The 14,108-nt window shown below is 41.0% G+C and overlaps 2 protein-coding genes across 4 annotated transcripts in view; one reads left to right on the forward strand and one right to left on the reverse strand.

Moving 5' to 3' along the window:
- Positions 1 to 220: 220 nt before the first annotated feature.
- gpx3 (glutathione peroxidase 3) lies at positions 221 to 5,777 on the reverse strand. 2 transcript variants are annotated; one of them, XM_020593363.1, is made up of 6 exons: positions 5,752 to 5,766; positions 5,428 to 5,628; positions 1,988 to 2,138; positions 1,771 to 1,888; positions 1,117 to 1,216; positions 221 to 752 (listed from the first exon to the last, which is right to left on the reverse strand). In XM_020593363.1, the coding sequence occupies exons 2-6, from the start codon at positions 5,497 to 5,499 to the stop codon at positions 525 to 527; spliced, it is 669 nt and encodes a 222-aa protein (XP_020449019.1). In that variant the 5' UTR covers positions 5,500 to 5,628; positions 5,752 to 5,766; the 3' UTR covers positions 221 to 524. The 2 variants fall into 2 exon arrangements, with proteins under 2 accessions (XP_020449019.1, XP_020449011.1); XM_020593355.1 differs by having other exon boundaries at positions 5,428 to 5,777.
- Positions 5,778 to 6,032: 255 nt separating this feature from the next.
- The window catches only part of dctn4 (dynactin 4), a 9,695-nt gene continuing 1,619 nt past the window's right edge, over positions 6,033 to 14,108 (forward strand). Inside the window, exons 1-13 of one of the 2 annotated variants that reach the window (XM_020593374.1) lie at positions 6,033 to 6,304; positions 7,051 to 7,121; positions 7,265 to 7,443; positions 7,665 to 7,708; positions 7,933 to 8,040; positions 8,611 to 8,631; positions 9,167 to 9,240; positions 10,392 to 10,504; positions 10,598 to 10,707; positions 10,806 to 10,879; positions 11,522 to 11,576; positions 12,370 to 12,477; positions 14,053 to 14,106. In XM_020593374.1, the coding sequence (XP_020449030.1) occupies positions 6,125 to 6,304; positions 7,051 to 7,121; positions 7,265 to 7,443; positions 7,665 to 7,708; positions 7,933 to 8,040; positions 8,611 to 8,631; positions 9,167 to 9,240; positions 10,392 to 10,504; positions 10,598 to 10,707; positions 10,806 to 10,879; positions 11,522 to 11,576; positions 12,370 to 12,477; positions 14,053 to 14,106 (1,191 nt within the window). In that variant the 5' untranslated portion in view covers positions 6,033 to 6,124. The remainder of the gene's footprint in view (positions 6,305 to 7,050; positions 7,122 to 7,264; positions 7,444 to 7,664; positions 7,709 to 7,932; positions 8,041 to 8,610; positions 8,632 to 9,166; positions 9,241 to 10,391; positions 10,505 to 10,597; positions 10,708 to 10,805; positions 10,880 to 11,521; positions 11,577 to 12,369; positions 12,478 to 14,052; positions 14,107 to 14,108) is intronic. The other variant, XM_020593381.1, reaches the window with a different exon arrangement.

Below are 14,108 nucleotides of genomic sequence, written 5' to 3' on the forward strand. Positions count from 1 at the left end.
GTAGGGAAAAGCACATGTGAGACTTTTTGTATTTGACTGGCTTAATAAATCTATTCTAAATGTCTTAGTATCTTACCTTTCTTATCTGGGGTCACATTTTGTCAGTTTTGTAATAGCAAGGTAGAAATGTCAGGGCCATAAACCTGAAACATCTCAGCTCATTTCTCCTTGACATAATGGCTGTTTCTCATGAAGAAAAGTCTACACATGAAAGTGTTGTTCTCTATGATTTATTGGAAGTGATTAACATTTAGGTTGTAATGGCTAACAGAGCCTGGGAGGAGAAGATGACATGATGCTATGGGAGCACAGGGCAGCCCGAATGCACTGAAGAGCTGTCCTGAAACCCAGACTCCAAAGAGGCACCACAGAATTTCTGTTTTCAAGCCTCCTCATCATTCAAGATGTCATCTTCGTGCATCAGAAATTGTTAGCATTACTCTCTCTTACTGTACATTCTACTTGTGCATGTTATCACGGTTAATTCAGTAAATGGACAATGCTGCTTGATGAATCACTGAGATCTAATTAAAAATATCTTCCACAGAAGTGTATAATTGGAGCAGGTATTTACGGATGTCAGCTCGGATCTCAGAAATGTTGACACTTGGGTGCCACCTCATTACAGGCTTCCCGTCCGGCCCCACCAGAAACTTTTCAAAGTTCCACTTGATGTCATTGACCTTCAGAGGCGTCCAGAACAATCTCTTATCAGGGTCCCCAAAGCTGTCTCCAACTGGAGGGCAGGAGTTCTGCATGGCAGAAAGTACAGGAGTGGAAATGTCAAGTGAATTACCTACATCCTGGAGATCTGTATGGACACAGTGCCAGCTTTGATTTGCAACACATCTGTTTCAATAATGTGCATGAAGGTAAAGAGAAATACTGTTTATCCATTACAGCCAGCAAACCTAGTGAGTTATTTGTTCTGTGGCTCGGAAATAATAGCTGTTCATATTTGGAATGACCTCATTCTGGGTTTGACCGTGTACATGTCAGTGCTGGGTGTGAGCATGTTTGAGTACTATTCTATACACAGTAATCCCTTTGTATGTTAACTTGTAGTTAAAAAAAAAAAAGTTTTTAATCACATTTTGCAAGCAGACCATAACTTACTTTAAGGAAAGTGAAAACCTCCTGCTCGTTCTGTCCGTTCACATCACTTTTCTCAAACAGCAGGAAGTTTGGAACAAATCCATTGCCCGGTCTGACATGTCTGGAATCCAGAAAGAGGGCAGCTTATCAGTGGACATGCCTCTGAGCACTCTGTGGCTTGGCAGCTGGTCTACATTCACTTTAAGCTCAGCAAATCCACACATTGTATTACACGGGCTTTGCTATGGATATAAGATGGAACCTGAACCTTAATACCCTGTGTGTGAGAAAGAGAGGTCACTAAGAGAAATTGATCTTATTACCAAAGGATGTTTTCTCCGGTTAAACGAAGGACTGTTGACTGACAGGATTTCCCAATATTGCAAATTCCTTGTTATATTCAGCTCTGGAGCTTCTTATGTTACAACTTATTACACAGAGTCCTGTGAGAAGCTTGTAGCTGACATTTAGGGGAATCTCGTGTTTCACATCTTGTATGTTTTTTTTTTGTTTGTTTTTTTTTTTTACAAACTTTCATTCTTCCAGACACTTTCAAGTTCCCACAAAGTTAAGCTTTTCACCTGACAGCAGTTAAACAGTACATGATTGTTTCCACTGTGTTTTTGTCATGCTTAACCTGGAACTGACTTGCACAGACAAAGAAAGATTTCTCACTTTAAACCTGGCAGGATTTCATGTCTTTCCCCCGGTTCCTGTTTCCCAAACTGGTTGCAGGGAAATCCAAGAACGGTGAGTCTGCGTGATTTCATCTCCTCATGTAGTGCATTCAGTTCTGATATTAGAAAAGAAAAGGCAAAAATGTCTTCAGGTGGAGAAGCTTGTTTTTTATACTGTAACACAAAGTAACAATGGCTGCAGTGCTGTTTCTTACCCACATACTGAAAAGTGTATCCTCAGTATGTAGCCACATTGACGAAGAGGACAATCTTGCCTCTGTAGTTACTGAAGTTCACAGTGTGATTCCCATTTAGAGTCTTTGCCTGGTATTTGTAAATGGTGCCATCTGTGGAGAAGTCACACCGCTGGTACAGACACACACACACAAAGGAAAGCTGGTTATCTTTGTTTGACCTGGCCAGCAACCAGCACAGTAAACCACCTGCTACTCTCAGGAATTTTGCTTACAATTTGCTGTCGATCATAGTACCGAGAAATTTGTACTGCTGTGCCTTTTAAAGAGCTTGATTTTACATAACAGGAGAGATGACAGTGGGATTTTTACTAAAACCAATCTACACCTCCTTTGTTTTGCCACATTAATGTTTAAAAACGATGATTTGGGCCAATCAATGAAATCACTCAGAACAGGACTGTGCTCAAAGTCAATCGCTACTAAGAAGGGACACAATAACAGTATCATCTGCAAATTTGATAATGTGGCATTTGTCATGATGCCTTTGGCAAAGGAAGAGGCCACAGCCCTGGGGGGAAAGCTTATTATTTTTTATCCCTGAAAAAAAAAAATTATACTGTTATCACATCTGTTCACAAGGCCCTGAAGGCTAGCCTAACAGTTGGTCCACTTTCTGTGGTCTCCCTGATAGATCCCAAAGCTTTAACCAAACAAGGTAAATCAGGGACAGCGGACATCTGTCCCACTACACAACAAAAGCCCTGTGTCAACAGAGCAGGACAACATTGCTGTCTAAGAACCAGCGGCACTTTGTTAAACCTTAAAGCCTAAGCTAGATTTCACTTACTTTGTATCCACTGATAAATAGTGTCTACTACAACTTGTGATTAAATCACAACAGCGATTGTATCACTGTGAAGTGGAAAACAGGATCTTCAGAGCTGTCTGTGTAACATGGGTGTTATATACAGTGGGTACGGAAAGTATTCAGACCCCCTTAAATGTTTCACTCTTTGTTATATTGCAGCCATATGCTAAAATCATTTCAGTTCATTTTTTTCCTCATTAATGTACACACAGCACCCCATATTGACAGAAAAACACCAAATGTTTGGCATTTTTGCAGATGTATTAAAAAAGAAAAACTGAAATATCACATGGTCATAAGTATTCAGACCCTTTGCTGTGACACTCATATATTTAACTTAGGTGCTGTCCATTTTGTCTGATCATCCCTGAGATGGTTCTACACCTTCATTTGAGTCCAGCTGTGTTTGATTATACAAATTGGACGTGATTAGGAAAGCCACACACCTGTCTATATAAGTACATGTGAGCTGTAGGCTCACAGTACATGTCAGAGCAAATGAGAATCATGAGGTCAAAGGAACTGCCTGAAGAGCTCAGAGACAGAATTGTGGCAAGGCACAGATCTGGCCAAGGTTACAAAAAAAAATTCTGCTGCACTTAAGGTTCCTAAGAGCACAGTGGCCTCCATAATCCTTAAATGGAAGACGTTTGGGACGACCAGAACCCTTCCTAGAGCTGGCCGTCCGACCAAACTGAGCTATCGGGGGAGAAGAGCCTTGGTGAGAGAGGTACAGAAGAACCCAAAGATGACTGTAGCTGAGCTCCAGAGATGCAGTCAGGAGATGGGAGAAAGTTGTAGAAAGTCAACCATCACTGCAGCCCCCCACCAGTCGGGGCTTTATGGCAGAGTGGCCTGACGGAAGCCTCTCCTCAGTGCAAGACACATGAAAGCCCACATGGAGTTTGCTAAAAAAACACCTGAAGGACTCCAAGATGGTGAGAAATAAGATTCTCTGGTCTGATGAGACCAAGATAGAAATTTTTGGCCTTAATTCTAAGTGGTATGTGTGGAGAAAACCAGGCACTGCTCATCACCTGTCCAATACAGTCCTAACAGTGAAGCATGGTGGTGGCAGCATCATGCTATGGGGGTGTTTTTCAGCTGCAGGGACAGGACGACTGGTTGCAATCGAGGGAAGGATGAATGCGGCCAAGTACAGGGATATCCTGGACGAAAACCTTCTCAAGAGTGCTCAGGACCTCAGACTGGACCGAAGGTTCACCTTCCAACAAGACAACGACCCTAAGCACACAGCTAAAATAACGAAGGAGTGGCTGCACAACAACTCCGTGACTGTTCTTGAATGGTCCAGCCAGAGCCCTGACTTAAACCCAATTGAGCATCTCTGGAGACACCTGAAAATGGCTGTCCACCAACGTTTACCATCCAACCTGACAGAACTGGAGAGGATCTGCAAGGAGGAATAGCAGAGGATCCCCAAATGCAGGTGTGAAAAACTTGTTGCATCATTCCCAAAAAGACTCATGGCTGTATTAGCTCAAAAGGGTGCTTCTACTAAATACTGAGCAAAGGGTCTGAATACTTATGACCATGTGATATTTCAGTTTTTCTTTTTTAATAAATCTGCAATAATGTCAAATTTTGTGTTTTTCTGTCAATATGGGGTGCTGTGTGTACATTAATGAGGAAAAAAATGAACTTAAATGATTTTAGCATATGGCTGCAATATAACAAAGAGGAAAAATTTAAGGGGGTCTGAATACTTTCTGTACCCACTGTAGGTGTGTATCAACCTGGTACACAAGTTTATACAAGCATGTCAGTTTTCACATAATGCCAATGCATGGAAAAGGACTCAAATGGTGAGGTATCTTAATGCCAGTAATACCCACCCAAACTAAACAGAGCTTTGTTGCATTGTTCGTGCAATTCTAGTTTGCGTACATGTATGCCAGCACGTCAGCATGGCCTCAGCATGTGTTTGCTCACAGCAAATATTTACCACTAAGGTGCTTTGGCAAAGAAAAACACAGTTGATTTAAAGAAACGATCTGTCCTGGGGAACATTCTCCAAAACCCTGACAACATGCCAAATATAGACATGGTGCACTCTGAAAGATAACCTGACATAGGTATTAAAAAAAGGAACAAACATAAACAAAACAGGGGTTAGGACAGGTGCTGCTGATTGCAACATAAATATTATTTACTTTTGTATCAATATTAAAATGACGAAACGACCCCCCCCCGGTTGGGAAACGACTTCTCTACCCACTGAACCACAGTCGCAGTTTTTGTTTATGATCTAAACAAAAACCTGAAAACACGTTAGTTGCACATCCTTATCTGTTGTAGTCTGCAACCACAATATCTTAAGACAGATATTGCGTTCTCCTGTTGCATTTTTTTTTAATAACAGTAATTCAGTTTCTGGGCGCTTTTACCTTTATTTTGTGAGTCGCTAAAAGGCGAAACCATTCGGCTATTAGGGCTATCTATTAGGCTTAAACAGAGTGATGTCATCTGTTACCTCTCTGTTCACATCTGTCTTTTCAGTTAGTCTGCGTCATACATTCATGCTACAGTATGTGAATGTGCTGTGTGTAGATATCAACAGGTACAGTACCTGCTTGAGCGGGGCTTCAGCGGTGCAGGGTCGCAGCAGACCGAGCAGCAGCAGTGGTAAGAAGGGCCGCATCGTGCCGTCCTTCACCCGACACACTTACTGCTCACTGTGCATGTCTGTGAGCTTCTCGGGTTAAATAAACCCCCGAGACAGGGGTGGGGGGTGGAGTGACACTGCAGCTGGCTGAGATGACGCCCTCTGCTGACGTAAGAAATGAAATGGAATGAATGAATGAATGAATGAATGCAGGATCTGTAGATATTAGATCAGTAGAAAGCAGGACTTCTCTTCTACCATCATTCACATCATTGTGTGTGTGCTTACCCTGCTGTGAGTATTCATAAAACAGCATTCGGATGAATACATGTCACCTTTTCAGACAAGAGGAGAAACACTGTTGATTTAATTTTTATTCATAGATCATTTCAGCTCTCTGGGATCAGCTGTTGCCATGGTGAGCTGAGTACCTTATACTTTTGATTCTCAGCGTTTCACTTTCTCGGGTCTTGACAGCCTCTCAAAGAGCATATGTGGCTTTAGGGGACCCCTGCTCCCTTGGGCCCCAGAACATGTCCACCGAGCCCATTCGGTAATCCACGCAACCCAGTGTGTTTTGGGAGTTTAAATGTTCACCACAGGAGGTCGACAATGAGCAGGCTGTGTTTCCTCAAAATCCAGAGGACTAGAGGTGACGTCAATGCTTGCAGTAGTGAGTCCTCGGAGTCGGTTACCGTGGTCAGAGATGGCGTCCCTTCTGCAGCCAGATAGGGTTGTCTATCTGGTTCGCGGAGAGAAAAGGATCAGAGCTGCTTTATCTCAACTTTACTTTTGTCGTTACTGTAGTGAGCTACGGTCTCTGGAATGTGTGTCTCACGAGGTATGTTATCACTTTCCCTTATTAAACTCTGGATATTACAAGCTAGCTGTTAGCTTTAGTTAATTAGCAAGCGGCTACTTTGTTGTTATCCGGTTGGCTAACTGTTAGCTTTGGCAGGTAGGTGGGATTAGGCTAACCCTCTCACGCACTGTAATGCATAACATGCCTGTCAATCAACTGAGTTTCCGACAGTCCCCTCATTTCATTGGCTATAAGCAACGGCTTAACTTCCGTTGTGTTGACGTGAATAGCACAAATGGGCGAATGACCTAGCTAGCTAGCTCTTGCTATTCTTCGAGTTTATCGAAACATTAAGTTGTTCACATAGGATTATGAGCGACATGTCTGAGAAGTACAGACCATTTGCCTTTACGGTGGTCTATCCCGGTTAACGTTATGACTGTCAAAATGTAATTTGTTAACGTGGCTCACAGTGACTTGATACCACACCCAGAGCGATCTAGATTTTTATCCTGTGGCAATCTAAGATTGCTAGTCACAGATTTTTTTTTTTGTAAATATAAAATTACTGGCAGAAATGGGGTTACCCCCCATTGTCATTGTAACACACTGTCCTAATAAATGATGACTATATACGGTACAGACAGTGTAATGATAGTCACGTGTATTGCTGTTGCATTATGCAAAACCATTATGATAATATAAAAATTATAAGGGTCATGTAAAATTTTAAGATGTGATTTACACATTCTGACTCCTCTTGCACCTCTGCCTCTGGTGATCAGGTGGACTCCCACTATTGCCCAAGTTGTCTGGAAAACATGCCATCTGCAGAGGCTAAGCTTAAGAAGAACAGGTGAGACTGACCTGCAGCTGTACAGGAAAAGCTACTGAACTTTTCAGTGTAATAGGTCATTAATTCAGTGTCATTGCAGTCATTAAATCTATCTGGTGTCCTTGTCCTGTGCTTCATTCTTGATTATATGTGAAATTTACTAGGTGTGCAAATTGTTTCGACTGCCCGTGCTGCATGCACACACTGTCTACTCGGGCCACCAACATCCCAGCTCCTCTGCCTGATGATCCCACCAAGACAGCCATGAAAAAGGCATATTATCTTGCCTGTGGCTTCTGTCGCTGGACCTCCAGGGATGTGGGGATGGCTGACAAGTCAGTTGGTGGGTTTTGACATAATGCAGACATATTAAAGTGGACAGAATTATTTTCATACTTCGGAAAGCATAAAACGCATCAGCAGTGCCAAAACACTGTGGTAACATCCTGTTGTAACTCAAGAGCTGCCCATTAGTTTCTCTCTGTAAAGAAAGGTGTTTTGGGTTGTAGTTGTTCATTATGGCTGTATTAAGTTTTGTGTCTTTGTGTATTTTGTTCATTGCAGCCAGTGGTGGATGGCAGGAACCAGAGAACCCTTATACTCAGAGGGTAGGTTTTTACCTGTGGTCATCGAAATTCTTTTGAGTTGCACTCACATGTTTCCTGATCGTGTATTTCTAAATGCCTTTTATAATTTAAGTGATTGCTAAACTGTATATGGCTGGCAGAGCTTGGAGGGTTACCCTTGCACAATTCTTCATAACTCTTGTTTTATCATAAATTCACGGAATATCGCTGAGCAGATTCTGGATGGAATTTTTTGTTTCCAATAGATCAACAAGCTGATCGAGTATTACCAACAGCTGGCCCACCGAGAGAAGCAGGAGAGAGACAGGAAGAAACTGGCCAGGAGACGACAATGCATGCCCCTGGCGTTCTCGGTACTCTGTTCACTCTGAGCCCAACAGATCAAAAATCTGTATATTCCTCCTGACCTTTCTTAAATGTCAGACACCTGTTGTCTCACTGTAATTTGTTAAATACTGGGTAGGTAGTACTGGGGAACATGATGCTGAAGAGATTCATTTGACACATACATTCTGCTTAAATCTTAATAATATTACCAAAGGTATGTGTGCCCCAGGTCTGTCTAATAGTTCAAAACAGCAGACAGTTTTTAAAATGATTCGTCCTGGTGTGGACATCTTCTTGCATCTTGTATTTGTTGGCACATGTTTTACAGCTCATGCATTCTGCTTTTACAGTAATGAACTTTTAGTAATGCAATCCTGTTTTTTTTTTTTTTGTGCACCGGAGCCTTTTTTTTAACACTTAACATGTGGTGTGCTGCTGTTGTTTTCCATCTCTGATGTATTTCTGTTGCTGCTGCATGTCACCAGATGCCACTAATGTTTGCCTAATTGCCTTGGTTTTACCTGTTTCTTTATTCTCTCTTTGTTTTCTTTGCTTATGCACTCTGATATTTTGGTTTTTAACCCACCCTCCCCCAGCAACACACTATTCATGTGGTGGTGAGTTGTATTTTTCACAGTTTTGGTAATATCTTTATAGTAGCGCTGTCTTCTCTTTATCTCTGTTCCTGTCTAATCTGTTATTGAGTGACCCCACAGATCACATGAATGTTTGTTTGGGTAAATGAGACCTAGATCTGCACAGTGGGAGTCCTTATGATGGTAGAGGGAGAGAAGTAAAGACTTTGTTGATGCCTGCATAATCAGATCAAAATGTTTTTTTCATACAGGTTAAGTCCTGAACCCTCATTGTGATAGAGTTGATTCTCTCCCACTATCCTAGGCACAAAGGCTCCTGTGATTGTCTTTTACCACAGGACAAATCAATTTGTTTTTGGCTTATTTATTGCTTATTTTAATGTCAAATACCATTTCAATTTTTGTTTTTAAAAGCTGCCATAAATTCTCTTTTAAGGCCTTAAAGTACTGGTGTAGAAAAATAGCTGTAGATTATTTTCATAAATCATCTTGAATTGTCCCAAATTTTCAGTAGGCTAAATGCATAATCAAGTATTTCCCCCCTAACTTCACTTAGGAAAAATATGGTCTTGGAACCAGACTGCAGAGGCAGCGATCTGGAGCTCCCATATCAAGCCTGGCGGGCCTTTCGTGAGTTGCTCTTTGTCATATACTGGGAGTTACTGCTGCTTTGAGTCCAAACATGGGTATTTTTTTCCTAGTAAATCTTGTGTAAATGTAAAAGACCACTCCCCTGGGTTTCCATATATCAGTCCAGCAAACTACACAATGTGTACATGCAGATTATTAGTGGCTTAGATACACTGGTTTCTTACCTTCCAGCAGCCATTGTGACATTAATTTCAGTGCACCATGAAAATCAATTTGCAGAGCCTTAAAACTTGGCTCCAGATGGGAAATCTATCACAATGAACAGTTCAGTTTGCCACTATTATTTTTTACATCATCACCTTGTAGTAGTACAGTTGTTAGCAGGGATCGGTTGTAAATTTCTTTACCAGAATGCAACGTTCAGATGTTGAGATGTTATCTCAACAGTATTAATAACTGGCTGACAGAATGCACTGTATTAACAAAGCATGGTGTCAGATCCAGGAGACAGGAGAAGTTGGGCAAGGACACAATGAAAAGAATCATGTGAATATATATATAGATTTAAAATGTTGCAGTTCAGTAGCCAAGTCAAAAATTGAAGGGACCAACACTGGGTTCTCAACTCGTCTATGATCACTTGCATCAATGTAAGTGCTGAACTGTTACTGTAATTTCCGGACTATAAGCCGCACCCACTAAATGTAAGATGAAAAAACATGTTGTAAATAGCCGCAGGTGTCCACGTTGTAACATGAGATATTTCGACAGCCAGATCGATCGCCTGTAACTTGAAGCGGCATAATATGCATTTCGTCGTGTGTTGTCCATGATGAGGGTGTGTGCATGAAGCGACAAAAATAGTTCGGAAAGTACGGTACCTACCTCATCTGTGTTTCAAGTCTTTGCAAGTTGTGAAAACCAGTGGCTGCAATACACAATAACATCAGTTTAAAGTCTTACGTTGGGCTTGGAAAATGCTCAGTGACATGTAAGTTATACAATATGAAGATTATTTGTGCTGTTTAAGCAACATTAGTGCATTTGTTGTAATGGGTATGTGCTCTGAGCGTTGGAAACAGGAAATCTCACCATGCTTTGCGGTGTAGCCAGCTCTGTTCAGATGAAATGTCATTTATTATAAGGGATACTGTATGACAATTTGTTGATAATAATGCCTGTGTAACTAGACTTAAAGAGGGTGAGGACCAGAAGGAGATCACCATTGAACCTGCCCAGGCTCTTGATGAAGTGGAGCCTCTGCCTGAAGACTGTTACATCAGGCCCATCAGTTTACCAGAGGGTCAGAGATTGTCCTGAACTCATTAAACAATTGTTAACTTTCATGTCTTTTACTGTGGTTAAGTTGCATCTGACTTTTATTGTGTCCTCACAGTGACCACGCTGCGACAGCGACTTCTGCAACCTGACTTCCAGCCTGTGGGGGCATCTCAGCTCCACCCCAGACACAAACACCTTCTGATGAAGCGCTCCCTGCGCTGCAGGGTCAGTACCGCTCAAGGCTTTTACTCTCCTGTGTCTGTTAAAGGCTGTTGTTTTTAATGTAGAACACATTTAGAAATAATGCTTTTCTTCATTTCTAGAAATGTGAGCACAACCTGAGCAAGCCAGAATTCAATCCTACTTCAATCAAGTTTAAAATTCAGCTGGTGGCTGTGTGAGTATTGGTCATTAGATTTTCTCTAAAACATGTTTTTTTTCCATTATGTTATTGATCACCTTTTTTCATAGTATAAAAAATCTAAATTAGCCTCAAGTCTGACTGTGGTTTAATTAGATTAAGGTCATAAAGTTTAGCCAGATGCAACTTTAAGCACATTTTGAAAATAATGTTCATGCAAATGTAGATAAAAATAAAAACATGTTTTAATATTACATGTCTATAATTCTGCAAAGTAAACTACTGCCTTTATTAAATAATGTGAGAATCCATACAAATAGCATTTTGAAGAGTTTTCAAGAGCTCAGGGTTTGTGGAAGTTTGCTTTTTAACATCAACACAAATAACATGAATCACACAAGATGGCCTCAGTTTTGATAGGTCTAGTGGTCACTGTATTTGATCATTTTGTGTTTTGCTTTTCCTTCGCTGTGATAACTTGTCCTCATTTTGCCCTTGCTTGCATTTTCAGTTCTAGTAAATACAAAGCTATATTATATGAAAAATCCAATGCCATTAACTAGATTGTTGTTGTATGTTAATTAAAAGCTAAAATCAAAACATTTGAATGCTGTGCCAAGTGCTTTAACTGTGAGCACCACAGTGTACTGACCGGCCTTCCGTTTGTTTCTCCCACAGGAGTTACATCCCTGAAGTGAGAATTATGTCCATTCCGAATCTTCGGCACATGAAGGTCAGTGTGTGCACCGGTTCAAACGTGCGGAATAGACCTTTTACATGTTTTATTCATTCTGTTAATAATTTTCACCTCAGTATTTTGAGTGTATAACATGATGTTCAGACATCAAACTCTGTAGTGTCTTCAAGGACAGTAGAACCCCAGGTAATTATGCACTAACAAATTGTTTTGAGCTCAAGACTGTTTTGTCCTACAGGGAAGTTTGTTTTGCACCCTGGTTATGAAACTGCAGTTCTATTCATCTTGGGTATGAATAGGACTGCATCAACTGCAATAAAGACTGCCATTAAAACAGTAAGGCCCATACAAAGCATATATTGCATTAAAATAGTACATAAACAATTGACAAGTAAAAGCAATATAACAAAATTACATCAGTAATAAAGTGATAAAACTTCATTTAAACCAAGTGCAAATACCAGCATCACAGTGTGTAATGATGAGGGGGAGGTATATCATTTTAATACTTGGATGTGAAATTATCTCTTAGGATTTGGCAGAGGCTGATGCAGGAGATTGTGGTAGTAATATATGGACAGCCTGGGATGTGGCTGGCCTCCCAAGAAGCTCTTTGACATAAGCATCCTTGGTCAGGACAAAACATGTTCCTCAACAAGAATCCATGGTCCTAAGACATTTATTGACCTGTCAGGACTGTCCTGTGTTAGTGGTCAAAGGAAGACCATAGTGGAGAACTGCATTGCCTTTTAAATTAAGTCAGCCATCTTGGAAAGACAATTTGGGTTTAGTGGTTTAATTTTCTTCTTCCCCCACCCTATGTACCTAGGAAAGCCAAGTGCTGCTGACCTTGACCAACCCAGTAGAGAACATCACCCATGTCACATTGGTTGCTTGTGAGGACGAAGATCCTGATGACATGAACAGCACTGCCAAGGTATTTCACTTTCTCCTTTATCCATCTAGAAAGACTGATGCTGTAGTCACACAATAGTAGTCAGTACAATACAAATACTTGCCATTGTTGTCTTGACAGCTACCAAACAAAAAGATTACTGTCACCTAGGCAGAAGCTGTTTGTAATTGCTGTAATGAGACTTAATTTGCATCGGTCAGTATTTCTAAACTAACATTCAAAACCCACAGATTTGACACGACTCAGTGGCTCGACTGAGCTTTTAAGCGCTTTTCGGTTTTTTCAGGTTTACTGCTAATTGAATGACTCAGTTTCACTGCTCTCATCAGCCCCTTACCCCAACTATCAACAGCAGACGGCCATTTTCAGAAAACTATGGCTGATGAACTCATTGTACTAAACATAAGACAGAAACACAGTTGGGATGGTAATGTTGCTAGATATGCAATCAAGTGCTAAACAAATAGGAGTAGGGAATATGAGTGCCTCTTGACTTAAATACATAATGTCACACATGAGCATGGTCACAACTTGTTATTCACCACTTATCTGTTCTTAAGTGCTACATATTATATCAAGTAATAATCCTGCAGTCTTACCAACCAGCGCCAAGAGTGCAGGGCGGTCAGCTCTTCCATACTGCCTGTTCCTTATGGAGTAGCTAGCCTTCAGATCGTGCCATGCACAGAACAGTTGGGTCCCATTTCTCCTTCCATCTGTCAGCTGTCGCATGCACAGCTAAGACTGCCGGAAAATGGTCCGCTGAGTTTCCTGTCGTCAGCAGCTGCTGCAGGGCCCTCGGTGGCTGCAGGCTGTTTGTCTTGGCCTCTTTAGCGATCAAGTCGAAGCCCAGGCTGGGTAAGGCCTGGGATGCTCCCAGCCAAAACAGTGAATGACCCATTTCCATTCACATTATGGCCCACCAGTGTGTGCAGTCCTATCATTCTGCTTCATCTGATATTCAAACACCCGGAGGGCAGTGTGAACCACACTGAGCCCTGCTCAGTTGATTTCATCGAGTAGCTCTTCACAGGGCTGGGTTCGCTCACCATGCACATGCATTTCTTTCTGTGTCTTTGTTTACAACTGTAAGGAATAGGATATATTCATTTTACGATATGACTGTGCAGAGCAAATCAGATCATCCGGACCTGATTTTTGGACACTTTTTTTTTTATATCACAGATGTGATACAATCCTTTTCATTCAGAATGGATTAAGTGATAAATTACTATTTGAAATGCAGACAATGGTGGTAACTGAGAGTGACATGTTGAGTTAATATAAACTATAAAATTATTGCTGCTTATGTTGTACAAAAGCTCTCCATATGACCCAAGTACAGGTAATGATAGTTGGTTAATGAGAACCATATAGCACTCAAATTTCATCAAGTCTAATTGTGTATCTTGAAATTTAACACATCTTTAAAGAATTTTGACTCCAGAAATGTGAGTAGACAGTTGTTTAATAAAGTTACAATTTATTAAGCCTGTAAGTCTACATTAGCATGATGTGGAATGGAAAAGGCACAAAGAGGTTTGTGATCTCGTTTCCAGTCATTTGAAATTCACTCAATGTTGGAATGGTTTTTAGGTCATAGTACCCAGCAAGGAATTAGTCTTGGCAGGAAAGGATGCTGCTGCTGAGTA

Source organism: Monopterus albus, unplaced genomic scaffold, assembly GCF_001952655.1.
Source record: "Monopterus albus unplaced genomic scaffold, M_albus_1.0 scaffold2.1, whole genome shotgun sequence".
Taxonomy (NCBI): Eukaryota; Metazoa; Chordata; class Actinopteri; order Synbranchiformes; family Synbranchidae; genus Monopterus; species Monopterus albus.